The 14,897-nt window shown below is 39.4% G+C and overlaps 1 protein-coding gene across 3 annotated transcripts; it reads left to right on the forward strand.

Annotated features, from left to right (window-relative positions):
- The first annotated feature begins 181 nt into the window (after window positions 1-181).
- Window positions 182-14,375, forward strand: LOC121298700 (upstream stimulatory factor 2-like). 3 transcript variants are annotated; one of them, XM_041225893.1, is made up of 11 exons: window positions 184-491; window positions 3,737-3,792; window positions 4,958-5,073; window positions 5,876-5,995; window positions 6,517-6,676; window positions 7,042-7,129; window positions 8,649-8,690; window positions 10,400-10,458; window positions 11,157-11,251; window positions 11,721-11,849; window positions 12,254-14,375. In XM_041225893.1, exons 1-11 carry the CDS (start codon window positions 454-456, stop codon window positions 12,338-12,340), a joined length of 990 nt encoding a protein of 329 aa, XP_041081827.1. In that variant the 5' UTR covers window positions 184-453; the 3' UTR covers window positions 12,341-14,375. The 3 variants fall into 3 exon arrangements, with proteins under 3 accessions (XP_041081829.1, XP_041081827.1, XP_041081828.1); XM_041225894.1 differs by having other exon boundaries at window positions 185-491; window positions 3,737-3,783; XM_041225895.1 differs by lacking the exon at window positions 8,649-8,690 and having other exon boundaries at window positions 182-491.
- Window positions 14,376-14,897: the final 522 nt, after the last annotated feature.

Consider the following 14,897-nt stretch of genomic DNA (forward strand, 5'->3'; position numbering starts at 1 on the left):
GCGTAAAACCAGACCGCAATACCTACAACAGTATTTACAAAAGATATTACAACACGATATTTTATACATTCATCCAGTCCGTATTTTGCGCAACCTCCCCGCTGCGGACTGATACGTTAAAAACAGCGCCGCGGCTTGCCAGAGACCCGCTGGGGCTAGAAAAAAAAAAAGAAGGGAGGAGAAAGAAAGAAAGAAAGGAAGGAAGAAAGAAAGAGCCCCCTAGCTAAGCGTACACAGCTACTGCAGAAACCGGGCGTGACAGAGCCACGCTGCGTGGGCTGGCTGACTGAGAGAGAGAGAGAGACAGCGCTCTCCATTTTCTCCAAGCCCGATCTCTCCTCACGTGTCCTGCAAAGGGGATCTCACATGACCCGTGTGTTTGTCCCCGTGATCAAAACTTCCATCTCCTGTCTCTGAAATTCGCGTTTTAAATACGAGCCCCCAGGTCCCCACATGGACATGCTGGATCACGGTTTGGACACTTCAAACAGGTAAGCGAGATCTGCGAGCGGAAGGCTTTCAAATGGCTTCTCTCCCGCATCCTCCATTTTCAATTCTTCCTTCTGCTTAGCGACAGCAAGCAAAGAAAGCTTGTGAGTATTATTATTAACAATATTTTAGGATTGCAAAAAATACCGGTTTATCTTTTATTGCATTTTTATTTTGAAAAAAAAAAATCTAAATATATATGTAGTGTTGAAAAAAAAAAAAATTATATATATATTTATATATATATATATATATATATATATATATATATATATATATATATATATATATATATATATATATATATATATATATATATAATATTGCCTGGTGCACGTACAGTAGTTTATTTATTTGTGTATGTATTTATTTATTAATACGTTGCTGCCGTTCAAAATGGACGTGGCAGACAAGCCCTGCTAAAAGTAGTGTGTGTGGCTAGAGTTATATTGTCGCTAGTTTAAGTCTTTCGTGTGTTAAGGTTTATTTATTGAAAACCTTCCTGTTTTGAATGTGCATTGTAAGAATCAAAATGGAGGAGGCGGCCTGGACTGGAGGAAAACTGAATATAATAATTTGAATGTGACCCGATATAGGGATTTCATTTCACTGTTTGTGTCCTGTCCCTCTTGCTAAGTAATGTCAATCTGATGAGAATAACAGGACAGCAGTCGCTGCTAGACTGACCTGAGCCAGGCGAGAGCGCATTGGGTTAAATTTAGACTTTGAGCATACAGTGTCCAAACTTTGCTCCTGATCTAAAAGTAGTCATTGCGGTCTATTCTGCAAAATGTGTGTGTGTGTGTGTGTGTGTTTGTGTTAATAAATATATATATAGCACAAATATTACACTGGGAATTATTACTGTTCAATAGCTGTACAGCAATACATGTACTAAAAACAGCACTGTTACATATAATGCTTATATATGTTTATTTATATATTTTACAATATGCACATAGTCTATGATATTAAATTGGAATAACGAATTTTTTTTTTTTTTGTTGTTTGTTTTTAACATATGCCTGTTTTAAGCAACCTACGGGCTGTTTTGTTTTTCGTCTGGAGGAATTATAGTATAACACGGTGTTTATTTTAACTAAAGCGGTATAATTATTCACCTAAAGGAAATACATTCGCCCGCCGTTGACTTTTTTTTTTTTTTATAACTGTAAAATGTCAAAAGGTGACGGGTGGGGGGAGGGGCCAGCAGTGGCGATTTTGAAGTCTGCAGTGTCTGTGCTGAAACGTTTTTGTAGGAATAAACACGACTGTTGAATAAGAATGAAAGAAATGTTCACGTTTTATAACGCATTTCTAAATAATCAACCAAAATCACAATGTTAACTTTAATTAATTAATTAATTGTGCCATTTTCGTTGTGTGTTTTTAAAATAGTCGTACCATTTTTTTTTTTTTTTTTGCAACCATAATGTGCAGCATAGAACACAGTTGTGAAGCTCAGATCAATTGGGTTCTGCTGTGCTGCTTTGTTATCATCAGACAATAGTAACTCAGTAGACCTTGCATGTTTCTGTCTAAAAGCACTCTCTAATCACATTCAGCTGCATCGCTGGGCTGGTTCAGCATCCCTAGCTTCCCCTGCATTAGCAGATTGATTTTGACGGACATGGCTTTTAATATGCAGACTTTTATGGACTGTTTCCAGGTAGCCCGACCAGACCATGTCTCGCTGTGTTCTGGTGCTCGAGGAAGCAGAATAAAAGTGCAATCAGCTTGCATCTGTGTCCCAGCCTGCTGTGTCTTTTCCCTCTGGAGGTCTGGGTTCAGCTTCACGGGTCACAAATAAAATAATTTCGGTACAGTGGCCTCAGGTTAACCCCTTAAGGTACACACAGAATTTATTGAGCGGTCGTTTAAACTGTTTGCTTCTTCTTAAAATACATTGTGAGTATTGCGAGGAGGAAACTGACAATTTGGATGACCCCCCCATCTCTGACAATGGAAATAAATCCACATCAAATCATGAATCACACCCCCCCCCCCCCCCACCCCCCACCCCCGGCAGGCTCCGACACTGTGTGACTGGCTTAGACTCAGAGGGATTTGAATTCATTCAGACATTTGATGCAGAGATGTTCTTGAAAGGAGACCTAGGGTCCGTTGCATTTCTTTAGTTTACACTGAACGATTGTTGTTTGGTTATTTAGAACAAATGCAGGGGTAGTTGCTTGTTGCTTTTTAATGTAACCTTCATTCGAATTGCAATTGCTGCAGCAAAATTGCGCAAAAAAAAAAAAATTGTCACTTCAGCAAACAACACTGTTGTAATGGATCCCAGGACTGCTCTAAAGTAGCCATTGCCTTCAGGGTAGAGCAGCTTTGTTCAGTGGATTTGATCCTCTGTGAAGCTTTTAAAGCAGTGATCGCAACCCTAATCCCGGGGACTCTCAGTTAAAACTAAACTCTTAATTGAACCGATGATTTGCTTAATTAGAGCTTTTGTAATTGTATTCAGCTCTTAAACCGTTGCAGAGTTCAAGTTAATTATACAGTGTTATAGCTAACTTGAACTCTGCAACTGTATGAGCTGAAAACATAAAGTTTTTTTTTTATAATTTATTCGTTTAATAGACGGGTTAATGCCCAGATCAAGTTAACTCTCGAGCTGACCTGAACAAAACTAGCAGACACGGGGGGGGGGGGGGGGGGGGGGGGGGGGGGGCAAAATACCAAAGGGTGTGTGTGTGTGTTTTAAGCAGCTTTTCAGTACAGTTTTAATTGTGTTGGATAATTTGAAATGTGTCGAATGTGCGTTTGCTAATACGTCCAGCAGAGCTTCTCATGATTGTGGTGTATCAGCGGTTTCTTCAACAGTGCTCCTAAAACCAAATGAAAACTGGCACGGGCTGTCCTTGGAAGAATCTTTTTTATTCATTCAATAATCAAGGCCTGTGTGTGTGTTTTTATACATATATATATTTTTAAATACCATATTTTTTACAATATGTGTTAATCGCTTAAATAAATACATTGTATGTTTTTAGGAATACCTTTGCAACCCACGTTTTTTTTTATTTTTTTGCAGGAACAAAACTGTGGGGAATGAATAATAATAATAATCTTTTAAACTGCCATATTCTGTATATGAAAAAAAAAAACAAAACGTGTGTGGAGTCACTGGTTGCCCTGTCCTGTGCAGCAGCAGTGAAAACAGGCCAGGACAACTGCGTGCTTCCTGTCCCCCTCCTGCAAGGCTTGACCCCTGTCTGTCTCTCTCTTTCAGCCACGAGAAAGGACAGGAAACCGAGGAAGAAGTGCAGCTGCAGGAAGGTAAAGAAGGTGAAATGCATAGTTTCTCACAAATTACATATTTTAAACAGCTGCTCAGCGCTAACGTCAAGTCCATTGTTACAAATGGCCCTTTTTTATCCTCGTTATTTATCGAAATTGACAATGATTTAGTTGTTTTTAAGACTATGTGTATATATAAATAGTTTGGATTCCAGGATAGAGGTCGCATGCATGCAAAAGAGCTTCCTTGAATCTTGCAAAAATATACATTTGTCAGAGCTTTGTCCTCAGTAAGTTTGTATTAAATTAGCATTATTTTCCATGTTCATACAGCTTATAAAAATGTGGTGTATGATGACCTACTGGCATAGGTTAGAACACCTGTTGGCAAATGAGTTTGCAACCTATATTCTTATGATTTATAACGCACATTTATTGTTTTGAGATTCAGCTTTTATTAGGGAGCTCCCTTAAATCCCTTATTTAGAAAGGTACAGGGTATTAGTGCTTGTGACAGAGTAGCTGCTGTCTACCGCGTGGGTGCGTGCATTTGCTGCTGAGTGACAGGAAGGAGAACGAGATGGATGCTGAAGTTGATACTCCCCCCCACAGGCTAACAGGATTTATTTACATACGCACTGAACAGCTCACGTGACGCTACCAGCAGTGGCAGCGCACGGATATAACACAGTGTATGAAAACTTTGGTGGGATCTTCAATCTGAACTAATCTTCTCTGTTCAATAGTAAATGAACTCTTGCCCAGCTGATGACGGTTTTGACTGATTTACTCACTGTTCGATATCCAACCCTGGTTCTCGCGCACTCTCTCGCACACTCGCACACACACTCGCACTGCTGGAGAGCTTGATCGTGGCAGATATGTGACGGACAGATACGCGGCAGATTACTGTACTGTATTTTTTATCTTAAATAAGAACAGTCAGTTGTAAAGACTACAGTGTAGCTAACTTTGATTATGTTATCGTTTCCATCTGATACAAAGAGATGACTGCATCACACCCATGTCTGCTGTATTTGAAATCCATGTACATCACAATCGCTAAAACCTGCTGAATTTCTGCTAAAGCTTCAGTAGGCAGCGTTTCACACATATGTCATCACAGTTCATGCATTTTACATCAACAGTGCTGAACAAAAGTGTATTTAAAAAGTGCAAAATAATTTTTTTAATTTTTTTTTCCCCCTGGGAGACGGGACAGGTCCGGACGAGCAAACGGCTGTGGCCATTGCCAGTGTCCAGCAGGCCACAGCGTTCGCTGACCACAATATCCAGTACCAGTTCCGCACAGAAAACAATGGAGGACAGGTGAGCTGGAGAGCGGAGTCCGGCATTGTGTTTGCCCCTGGAATTCTGGTCCCTTGAACTGGACTTGCATTACCACTGTACTGTTATGGTTTCAAAATATTAGTCTTACAGCTGTATCAGTTCTGGTTACATCAGGTTGATCAGCCAGGCAATGAAATCTGGGACAGGGATGCTGTTTCCATAACAAATATTGGCACTGAAGTATGTGCTGCATATGGCAGGTGTTCACATTTTGTTTGTTACCTGTTAATGTGCCTTTAAATAAACAGGCTGGCAGTGATGTGGCTTGTTTTGCATAATGACAGCATTTTGTTGTTCAAAGGAGGTGTTTTTAAGCACAGCTGATCCTACACCAGGTGACAAGGGCTAGCTCACTGATTGGCTGTTCCTGGAGTCACGTGCTGGTCAGGAGGGAGTCACATGAGTGGTGGCAGCTGCTGTTTTTAGTAGCTGTGACAGAGACCCCTGCCAGCCCAGGAAATCTGAACTGTCTAGGGAACCAGACAGGCAAAAGAACCTTAATAGATTCACCAATTTCTATACAAAATGAATAGTTTTATATACAGTAAATTGCAGTGATCTGTTACTTTGACATACTTTTTCAACTACTTGCAGCAATGCTGCAATTTTGCCTACTGAAGCTACCTAGGTAAACCAAGTGGGCTGTCAACCAGGCCTGCATATCTATAATAAAACTGAAATGAAACCAAAGGTTTTTTTTTTTTTTTTTTTTTTTTAAGAAAACTGACCTCTAAAGCGGTAAACGAATTTGCCAGTAGTGTCTTTGTCTCTCTTGCTGCAGGTAACATACAGGGTAGTCCAGGTGACCGATGGGCAGCTGGACGGACAGACCGATGCCACGGGGGCGGTCAGCGTTGTTTCCACAGCGCAGTTTACTGGGGGACAGCAGGCGGTTGCACAGGTAGGAACTGCCATTCAATCAGCACTTCCCTACCCTGAGCTGATTTTAGTTTGGCGTAAGCACGTTAACAGGATATTCTATTTTTTCCCTGTGGATAAATCGCAGGCAAGTTGCATCTCGACATCTTTGGCCACAAGTCTTGCATCCTCTAAAATATATTTGAGACATAAAAAAAAAAAAAAAAAAAAAAAAAAACATGTGAACATAATTTAAAATCTTTTATTTCATGTAATCCAACAAACTAATTTGAGCTCTCCAGAAATCTACAGGAATCCCTGACAGTAGTATGGAATGTCATGTTAGATTTCGAAATGTCACATTTTTGTTAAGAATATCGGGGTGAACTACAAAGCCGTAGGTAATTCAATAGGCTAACATAACATCGTTCAGCAAAATGAGTTCACTTTATAGGGTGATGCAAAGCTGTTGGGCGCAGCTGTATTTCTGGTAAATGTTTTGCCTGGCCCCTGGCCCCTGCTTTTGGCCACAGCAGTGTCTCTGATGGCCTGTCTCTTCTCCAGGCGGTGATCCAGAACCCTTTCAGTAATGGTGGCAGTCCCGCGACGGACACAGTTAGCGGGGAGACGCGCTTTGCCTATTTCCCCGCGTCCACGGTGGGAGACGGTACCACGACGGCAGTGTCCATGCAGACATCCGACCCAGCCCTCGCCCAGGCAGGAGGTAGCTCCGTTCTTCCATGACAGCCCAGCCCGTTCTGTCCAGCACAGGTTTTAAATGAACTATGCACTATTAAAAAAGAAAAAAGATACCGAATTACTCTCTTGTGCTTAGCTGGACCCTCTGCTAATGCACTATTCTTGCACTACTAAAGTGCCAGTATAGCTATAATATCCTAGTTCATATTTTAGTAGTATTATTTGCACTTACTGTAAACTACGCTGTATTTAAATATTAAGCCTGCACTATAACAGCTGTAAGTCGTCTTGGATAAAGGCGCCTGCCAAATACATTGAAAATTATTTATATTTGAATCCCATTTTATACATGGTTAACTAATGATCTCGCTGTTTCTTCCTCCACCCCAGGTCAGTTCTACGTAATGATGGCCCCTCCAGACGTGCTCCAGTCTGGGGCACAGAGATCCATCGCTCCCCGGACACACCCATACTCACCGTAAGCGAGCCCCCCCTCTCCCTGTGTGTGTGTGCTCTCCCTGTGTGTGTGTTGAACAGGGCTGTTTTCGATTGACATGGGATTAAAAATGACTGGTTGTGCGAGTGTCTGTCTTCATTCATTCACCGTAGGGATTTTGGAGGACCCTTACTCTTCTCAGGTCCCAAGTATAATCAGTTTAGAGGTTTCAACCTAGCACCCAGTTTCACTGTCCGTTGTTTGTGTAGCCCCTCCAGTCACTGTGCACAGCTGTACCACGTTAAGTTTCCTATCTGTATATCTATTTTTTATCATGCATGTAGGTGTTTTTTGTTTTGTTTTCTTCAAAAGTTTTGACAGGGCAAGTTTATTGAACTCCCATAGAGTTCACACAAATGAAACATTTGTGACTTAACGAGACACGTTTGTGTTACACTTTTGACCTGTGTGAATAATTTTCATTTCGAGTAAGTTGAATTACGTTTTTGTTCAGTTTTTAGTCAAATGTTTTTTATTATTTTTTTAAGTTTTTGTTTTTTTCAGGAGTCAGAGTTGGATATTTTAATTATTTATACAGTTGAACCAAACTGTAGTCTGGCAGTACTGTGGATATTGTCATTTTGGTGTTTAAATAACCTTTGGTGTATATTTTAATGTTATACTCGTTCCACATCTAAAATTCATACAGAAGTGATTCTAATGCTTGCCTTAAGTGGTGATGTTTGATAGTTTGATTCATCCCACCGAAAATTATTAAAGACAAAGGTAATAATAATATGCAGAGATAAGGCAAGACAATCTCTTTATGCTACAGTCATTTCTGTCACCTATTCCATTGAAGCACCCTGATAGAAATGTAAGTTTGGCACTGGTATAGAAGTATACGGTCTTCCAACAAGTATTGAGACTAATGATAAATACAGAATGGCAATTTTACCCCAACCACACCTCGCTGAGTATCTTAGTGTTCAGTTTTTTATAATCATGCAATCACAGGTTGTTTGTGCTTTATTTTAGCCCCCCCAAAATAGGATGATGTAATGGTGACTGTTGCTATATTGTTGTGCCAGTCTTGGCAGAAACCTGTTATTAGGAGAAAATGACCCACCCCAGATGTTCTGTATTTATTTATTTGCCCCAGTACTTGTTAGAGGGTAGTTTTGTATTAAATAATAACTTTAATGACGCTCCATTTTCTAGATCTTGTTTAGACATACAAGCAGTCCAGACTATCCCAAAAATATTTGCTATGACATTTGAAACTGCTTTTAAGAATGATTTTATTTATCTTGCTGTCCTAAATGCAACAAACCAGAAACCAGTAAAGATGGTGCTAAAGTTAATATGAATGTTGAATTTTAAAGTAGAATTTAACAGCTTTCTATATTGCTCTGTTTTTAAAGGGATATATTTTGGGGGTGCTCAAACACACACACACACACACGTGTTAGATTTCTGATTTTTTTGGTTATTGATTGATGTTTATTGTTTTAATGATTGCTATGGAAAGTGTAAAGTTTTGTTTGCCTACTGTCCCCAGAGAAACTGTTGAAAATGAGATGCTGCATCACGACAATTCCTGGTGAGAAAAAATTTAAAATCCATAAAACAACAAAAAAAAAAGAACTGTGTGTGTCTGTAGACGAGAGGGAATTGGAGAAGTGGCCCTCATGTTTATTGACCCTTTCTAGTTCCCAGTGCAGCCTACAATGTAGAGAGTGACTCAAGGTTTGGGTCTCCAAAGTGCACCATTTTGTTTGTGAAAGAAAATTCTTCATAAAAATGTAAGGGGCTTTTTACCAGGAGGTTGCCGGTTCAATCCCAGCCACTGACTCGCTGTGTGTGACCCTGAGCAAGTCACTTAACCTCCTTGTGCTCCGTCCTTCAGATGAGACATAAAACAAACAAGGTCCTATTGCATAGTTCATCCCCAAGTCTCTGTAAGTCACTTTGGATAAATTAGTCTGCTAAATGATTAGCGATGTCACGGTCTTGTATCTTCTTGTTCTGCTGTTGACCTTTCTGTTTTCCAGAGTTCTTTCAGTTTATTTTGATTTCATTTTATTTTTTCTCCTGCTGTGTCAAAAGTCCAAGTGAGAACAAAGCCAGAAAATGTTTTCAAAAACCATTTGCTTGTTTCATCTATAAAACAAATGATTTTTTTTTTTTTTTTTTTTTTTTTTTTTTTTTTTTTCAAATATAGAAACGGGTTAGTTCTTTTGAGATGCAGCATCTTGTTTTCAAGGGGCACCCCAAAAGTGCAGCATAGTGAACACAGGGCTCTGTTTATACAGAGAATATCAGAAGTAATAGTTCATTGATACCTAGGAGAGATATATGGCTGTAGCAGGTGGCAACAGTACGCCATGGGAGAATAATAAATACAGGAAACCAAAGCCTGGAATAATATCTGATTCATTGTGTCGTTGTTTGAACCGTCCCAGGTTCAGTCCCCAAACAATGCTGCGTGGATTTGTCACCTTGAATCATGTCATCTCCTGTGACATGATTGCCAGCCCTCTAACCTATGGTTTTGCTACTTGTCAGATTCCATTGTGTTTTTTTTTCTTCTTTTTTTGAAAGCCTAAACTTGCTACAAATCAATTTTTTTTTTTTTTAAATTTTTTTTTTTTTTTGGTATCTGTCCTTTTTTAGATTTTTAATTTTTTTTTTTTTTTGTTTTGGTTATTGATTTAGAAAAACAGTTTTCCTTAAAGATGCCACTCAATAATTTTTGGGGCCAAAATGTAGACGACTAAGAAAATCCCTAGATCCACCATCCCCAATGAGTTCTTGAGCTTTTTAACTATAAGGAATACTTGTATACCCTCTGTGCAATTCAAACACATGTCATGGGATTCAGTATTTATTATTGAAAGGTCTGGAGTTTTCAATTAAATCCTGAATCCTTTCTTAGAATATATGGTTAATTTTCAATGTTTATAGGGTCACGGGCAATATACAGCTCTGGCCAAAAGTTTTGCTAAACCTTATAGAATTAACCAATTTTGCTTCATAAATAAATAAATAAATAAAAAATCTTCAAGTGGGCCCAATTGACATCTTTTTATCTTCTTAGTAAACTGTTACTTCTGCTAGGCTTTCTTCTGCCTTAGAATAGTATAATCACTGCCCTGTACATTGTGCTACAGCTATTGGGAACCTCTGGTAGTGTACCCCACCAAATTCTAGCACACCTTTCAATTTGTTTTTGTGTGATCCTTACTTTCTGATCTGATTTGTCTGTCTACTCTGCGTTCCCTAACTCTCTCCACTGCCATCTGCTTGCAGGAAGATGGATGGCCCAAGAACACCCAGAGATGAAAGGAGAAGAGCCCAGCACAACGAAGGTAAATGATGGGGAGGGAATGAGGGGGGGGGGGACAACACATTATATAGGGTTTGTGAATATGCACGACTCCATATAACTACTGACGTCCTTCGTATGTAAAAACCGAGGTCCTATTGTACGTGACTCTGCTGAGGTCCTATTGTACATGACTAATAATAATGATGATAATAATAATAATAATAATAATAATAATAATAATAATAATAATAATAAAATAAGTTGTGTTGCATTTTAATTAAAGCGAGGAGCAGCCATTGCAAGCTAGGCTTCCATTATTGAAGAAGCTTAAAGTGTATAGTACATTAAAGCCACATTTTCATAGGAACTATTTATGAGGCTGGCATAATTTTAATAATAGCAAATAAAAAAACTCTTGCAGTAGTGTGCAAATGTATTATAACACCCCATTCCTTGTGTTGTTTTATGGTTTGTTGTGCATATGAAATCAAACCACTGTAACTGAACATTTTGAAAAACTGTGGTCTAATTGAGTTGACCACTTTGATAGGCCGCACATGGTAAAATGCAGGAGGCTTTTTCGAAGTTTTTTAAGGAGGCTTGCTGGTCCAGTGTTTAAAGAAAAAGGCTTGTTACCAGGAGGTTCCAGGTTCAAATCCCAGCTCAGCCACAGACATGCTGTGTGTGTGACCCTATATATGGAAGCAATGGCTTGTTTTTTTTGTGTCAACTTTCCAGTTGAGAGACGGCGGAGAGACAAAATCAACAACTGGATCGTCACGTTGTCTAAGATTATTCCAGACTGCAACACCGACAACAGCAAGACAGGAGCTGTAAGTAAGCCTTCTGTTTCTAACTGCTCATATTCAAATGCTGTGTGTGTACATACGTATTAGACAAGAGACGCATGCGTGTCCCACAACTTTCTTACTCTTCTGTGTTTTTACTGTGATAAACTTTTATAAGAGCCCTTACAAGTTGGCTTTAACGTGAATTAACCCTTATCACAGCTGTTAATATTATCACCGCCCTCCCGTTTACAGGAGTGCTAACCAAGCATTACAATCAGTTGCCTTCCCTCCTTATCAGGACCAGAAATATTCTCACAATCCTCCTTTTAACCCTTTAAGGTGCACAGGATATAAACATTGTGCAGACTTTCTTATTTTTGCAATGAGATTCACGAAACGGGTATTAAAGTTGGATCTGGTCATCCAAATTGTCAGTTCCTTCATATATATAAACTCTCCTTCACATGTATTTTAATGTGCAGAACCAGACTAAAAATCCTCTTCCTCTCAGAGTAAAGGTGGGATCCTGTCGAAGGCGTGCGATTATATCAGAGAGCTGCGTCAAACCAACCAGCGGCTACAGGAGAGCTTCAAGGAAGTGGAGAGAGTCCAGATGGACAACGAGCTCATCAAACAGCAGGTAAAGCATTACAAGGGAGGGGTTATCCCCTGGCTAGAGGGGATTTAGAGCAGGGGCAACACAAAGGAGGGGGGTGATGATGCAACACAATCGAAACCTTTATCTATGCAGATGGGTCAGTCAAGAACATAGTCTCTTTTACAATGACGACCTGGCAACAGCAAACCAACACGCAATAAATATGAACTAAACTCGTCAGCCATGAAATTAAAATACGTTTAAAACTCAGTAGCAACTTAACAAGCTGTTTTATAACCGTGTAAAAATTCTAGGTGGTGCAAGACTCTAGGCCGTAGCTGTACTTTCTAATTTTTTATAAATGATTCTGCTAGCTCTTGATTGTGTACGTACAGTACAGCTACAGTGCATGCGAGTCAGTAAGGGATTTGAATTTTGCGTTTCAGATTGAAGAGATGAAGAATGAGAATGCTTTGCTCCGAGCTCAGTTGCAGCAGCATGGCATCAATATGGGGGAGAGCTCTGGACAGTAACAGCCAAGCGATGCAGAGAGAGAGGGAGAGAGAGAGGGAGAGCGCAGAGGAAACGGAATCGACTCATTTCAAAACAGCACAAAAATAGGCCGACGGGTCTCTCGCCTCCAAATTTCAGTTCCTCTTTTTTGTTCAATTTGAAAATATCAACAATCAACAGAGACCTTTTCAAGCTAATGGGTGGTACTGTTGTCCAAGACAAATGTTTTTGTGTTTTTTTTTCCGTGATCTGTACATTTTCCTAGTGTTTACCATGTTTGTTCTTGTCGTCGGCTTCATCATTATTTCTTTTAGAGTATTATAATTATTAATATAATTATTTTCACCTTTTTTTATTTTAAGTTATTTAGATGGGGGGGGGGGGATCAAGTTGAAGTACCTCTTCTGCTGCAACAGGAGGCGCTACAGACAAACAAAACTAGAAAACACAACTGCAATTTCTTCTTTGGAACTGTCCTGTTTAGGGGGATGTTTATAAACTGCAGATAGGGTGTGTTTTTACATGCCAAGTCCCTTCTCCATTTCCCTCTATGTAAGGGAATACTAAATATAATTCACTTATGAAATGTGCGTCAGTAAGGTGCATGTGAATAAAAGTCCTTGGATGTAGCCTGTAGAGATTCCTCCATTCGTTTTGAAGCAAGCCAAGGCTAGTGGAGCAGGTTTCTGTTTAACTTTGCAGAGTATGAGGGTGATCATGAGAAACTAAATGTAATAAAATGCTAACTGCAAACAGTGCTGATGCACAGCAGGATTGCAGTGGCCTCTGTGGCACTGTCTCGCATCTATCTCGGGGTGGAAGCGAAACAGGGAACTTGGAGAGACCATAATAAAATATGCCAGCTAGATCACTGAAAATGCTGCAGAATTTTATTTAGGAAGTGAAGAGACAGGAAGCCTGCTTGTAGCTTGCTTGTGTTGGAGGGAGGACAGTCATTAAACTCGTTAAGCTAGTTTGTGAAGTGGAGGCTTTCAATTTAAGCCAGTTAATTGGGTTATTATGAACTGAATATTGAGGATTACAGGACCGGTAACTTAAGTTGAGTCTATCTGTCTTAATACAGCTGAGAAAAAGCAAATGACCTTTTGAGCGTTCTTTAACAGACACTTAAGTTTAATTACAGAAGGAAGGACAGTTTATTTAAAACGGAGTTAATTTACCCAAAGTAAAAAAACGTTTTTTAAAATGTGTTATTTTGTTTTTCCAACACCCATTCAAAAGACATCGTGACGCGTCCATGTATAATTATATCAGGTGTCAATCTGGTGCTTGAAACAGTAAGTCAATCCCTGACAAGTTCGGTCTTTGCTAAACAAAATACAAGGCTTACCCTACTGCGATACTATATTTTGAGTTGATGAAGACTTTACAAGAAGAGTGGTGAAAAAGCTTTGGGTAGATGGAGGCAGACAGCGTGGAAGTTGTGTCAATGTGGTATATGAAGGTTTTATATATAACCTAATTATTATAAACGTGCACGGATTGGTGTAGCACTTAAAAGGAGGTGCATATATTTTTGTTCTGATGTGTAAAAAAAAAAACGGGTTTCCGTCCTTGAAAATGTTAGTTTGGCAACAGTCCCATCCATTAAGCAAGCAAACTGCTCTACTTGCTGCTTGGAGGCTGATTTAAGGACTTTGATGTGTAAATATTCCCGCTGGAGCAACTTTGAAAGAAAGAAGGCAACAAGAAATACAAGGATGGGACTCTCCCTGATTGTGTGTTTGGGAAAGAAGGGCATCCAATAGCCACCTCCCTTTTTCCCCACATAAGCCAATGGCTGGAACTGTTCTTACTGTGTAGGATGACCAAGAAAATGGCAGGCAGTTGTTGGTTAATAATAATAATAATAATAATAATAATAATTTTGTACTTTTATTTTTGAGGGGTAGTGGGAGGGAGGGGATGCAGCCAGAAAACAATGGCAATGTTTTATTTTACTCTTCATAGTACTAGCATGAGATTAACCAATGGCTAACAGTCTTGCTGAACACAAAATTGCCAACGGCAACACTTTTTTTTTTTTTTTTTTTTTTTTTTTAATAAAAAAGTAGCCGGAACTGCAATAACAACCAATAGAGCCCCAATCGTGGGGCGTCAGCCAATGGCTGGTTGTCTCTAAGTAGCTAGGAGCCAATCACGTGTTTTGTCTTTTATAACATTGCAAAATAAATAACAGCTTATTTCCTTGTCAACTGTCATCTCTTAATTGTTCAATTTGCTTTAGTAATTTTAATCTGGAACAGTTATAACTTGATTTGGAATGGAACTTGATTTGGAATGGAAAATGTTTCGGGCAGGGGCTGGGGGTGAGGGGGACTGTTGCACACCCCTAGTGGTTATTTATGTACTGTCCCTGAAACAGAAATTCCACCTTGCTCAACCTTCTCCAAGCCAAAAACATGGTAGTGACTTTATTAAACGTACCAAATATCTATGAGCACAGAAACAGTACTATTAAAATCACATGGACAAGAAACTACTATTAAAATCAAAAGGACGAGAAACAGATACAAAGTATTAATTTAACTATAGTGTGTGGGGGGCTGAAAATGT

Source organism: Polyodon spathula, chromosome 24 (assembly GCF_017654505.1).
Source record: "Polyodon spathula isolate WHYD16114869_AA chromosome 24, ASM1765450v1, whole genome shotgun sequence".
Lineage (NCBI taxonomy): Eukaryota > Metazoa > Chordata > Actinopteri > Acipenseriformes > Polyodontidae > Polyodon > Polyodon spathula.

Coding starts and splice junctions, on each gene's coding strand:
- LOC121298700 (XM_041225893.1), top strand. CDS start 454: ATGGACATGCTGGATCACGGTTTGGACACTTCAAACAG. Junction 6,677..7,041: donor AGCCCTCGCCCAGGCAGGAG/GTAGCTCCGTTC, acceptor CCTCCACCCCAG/GTCAGTTCTACGTAATGATG. Junction 7,130..8,648: donor CGGACACACCCATACTCACC/GTAAGCGAGCCC, acceptor TACTGTCCCCAG/AGAAACTGTTGAAAATGAGA.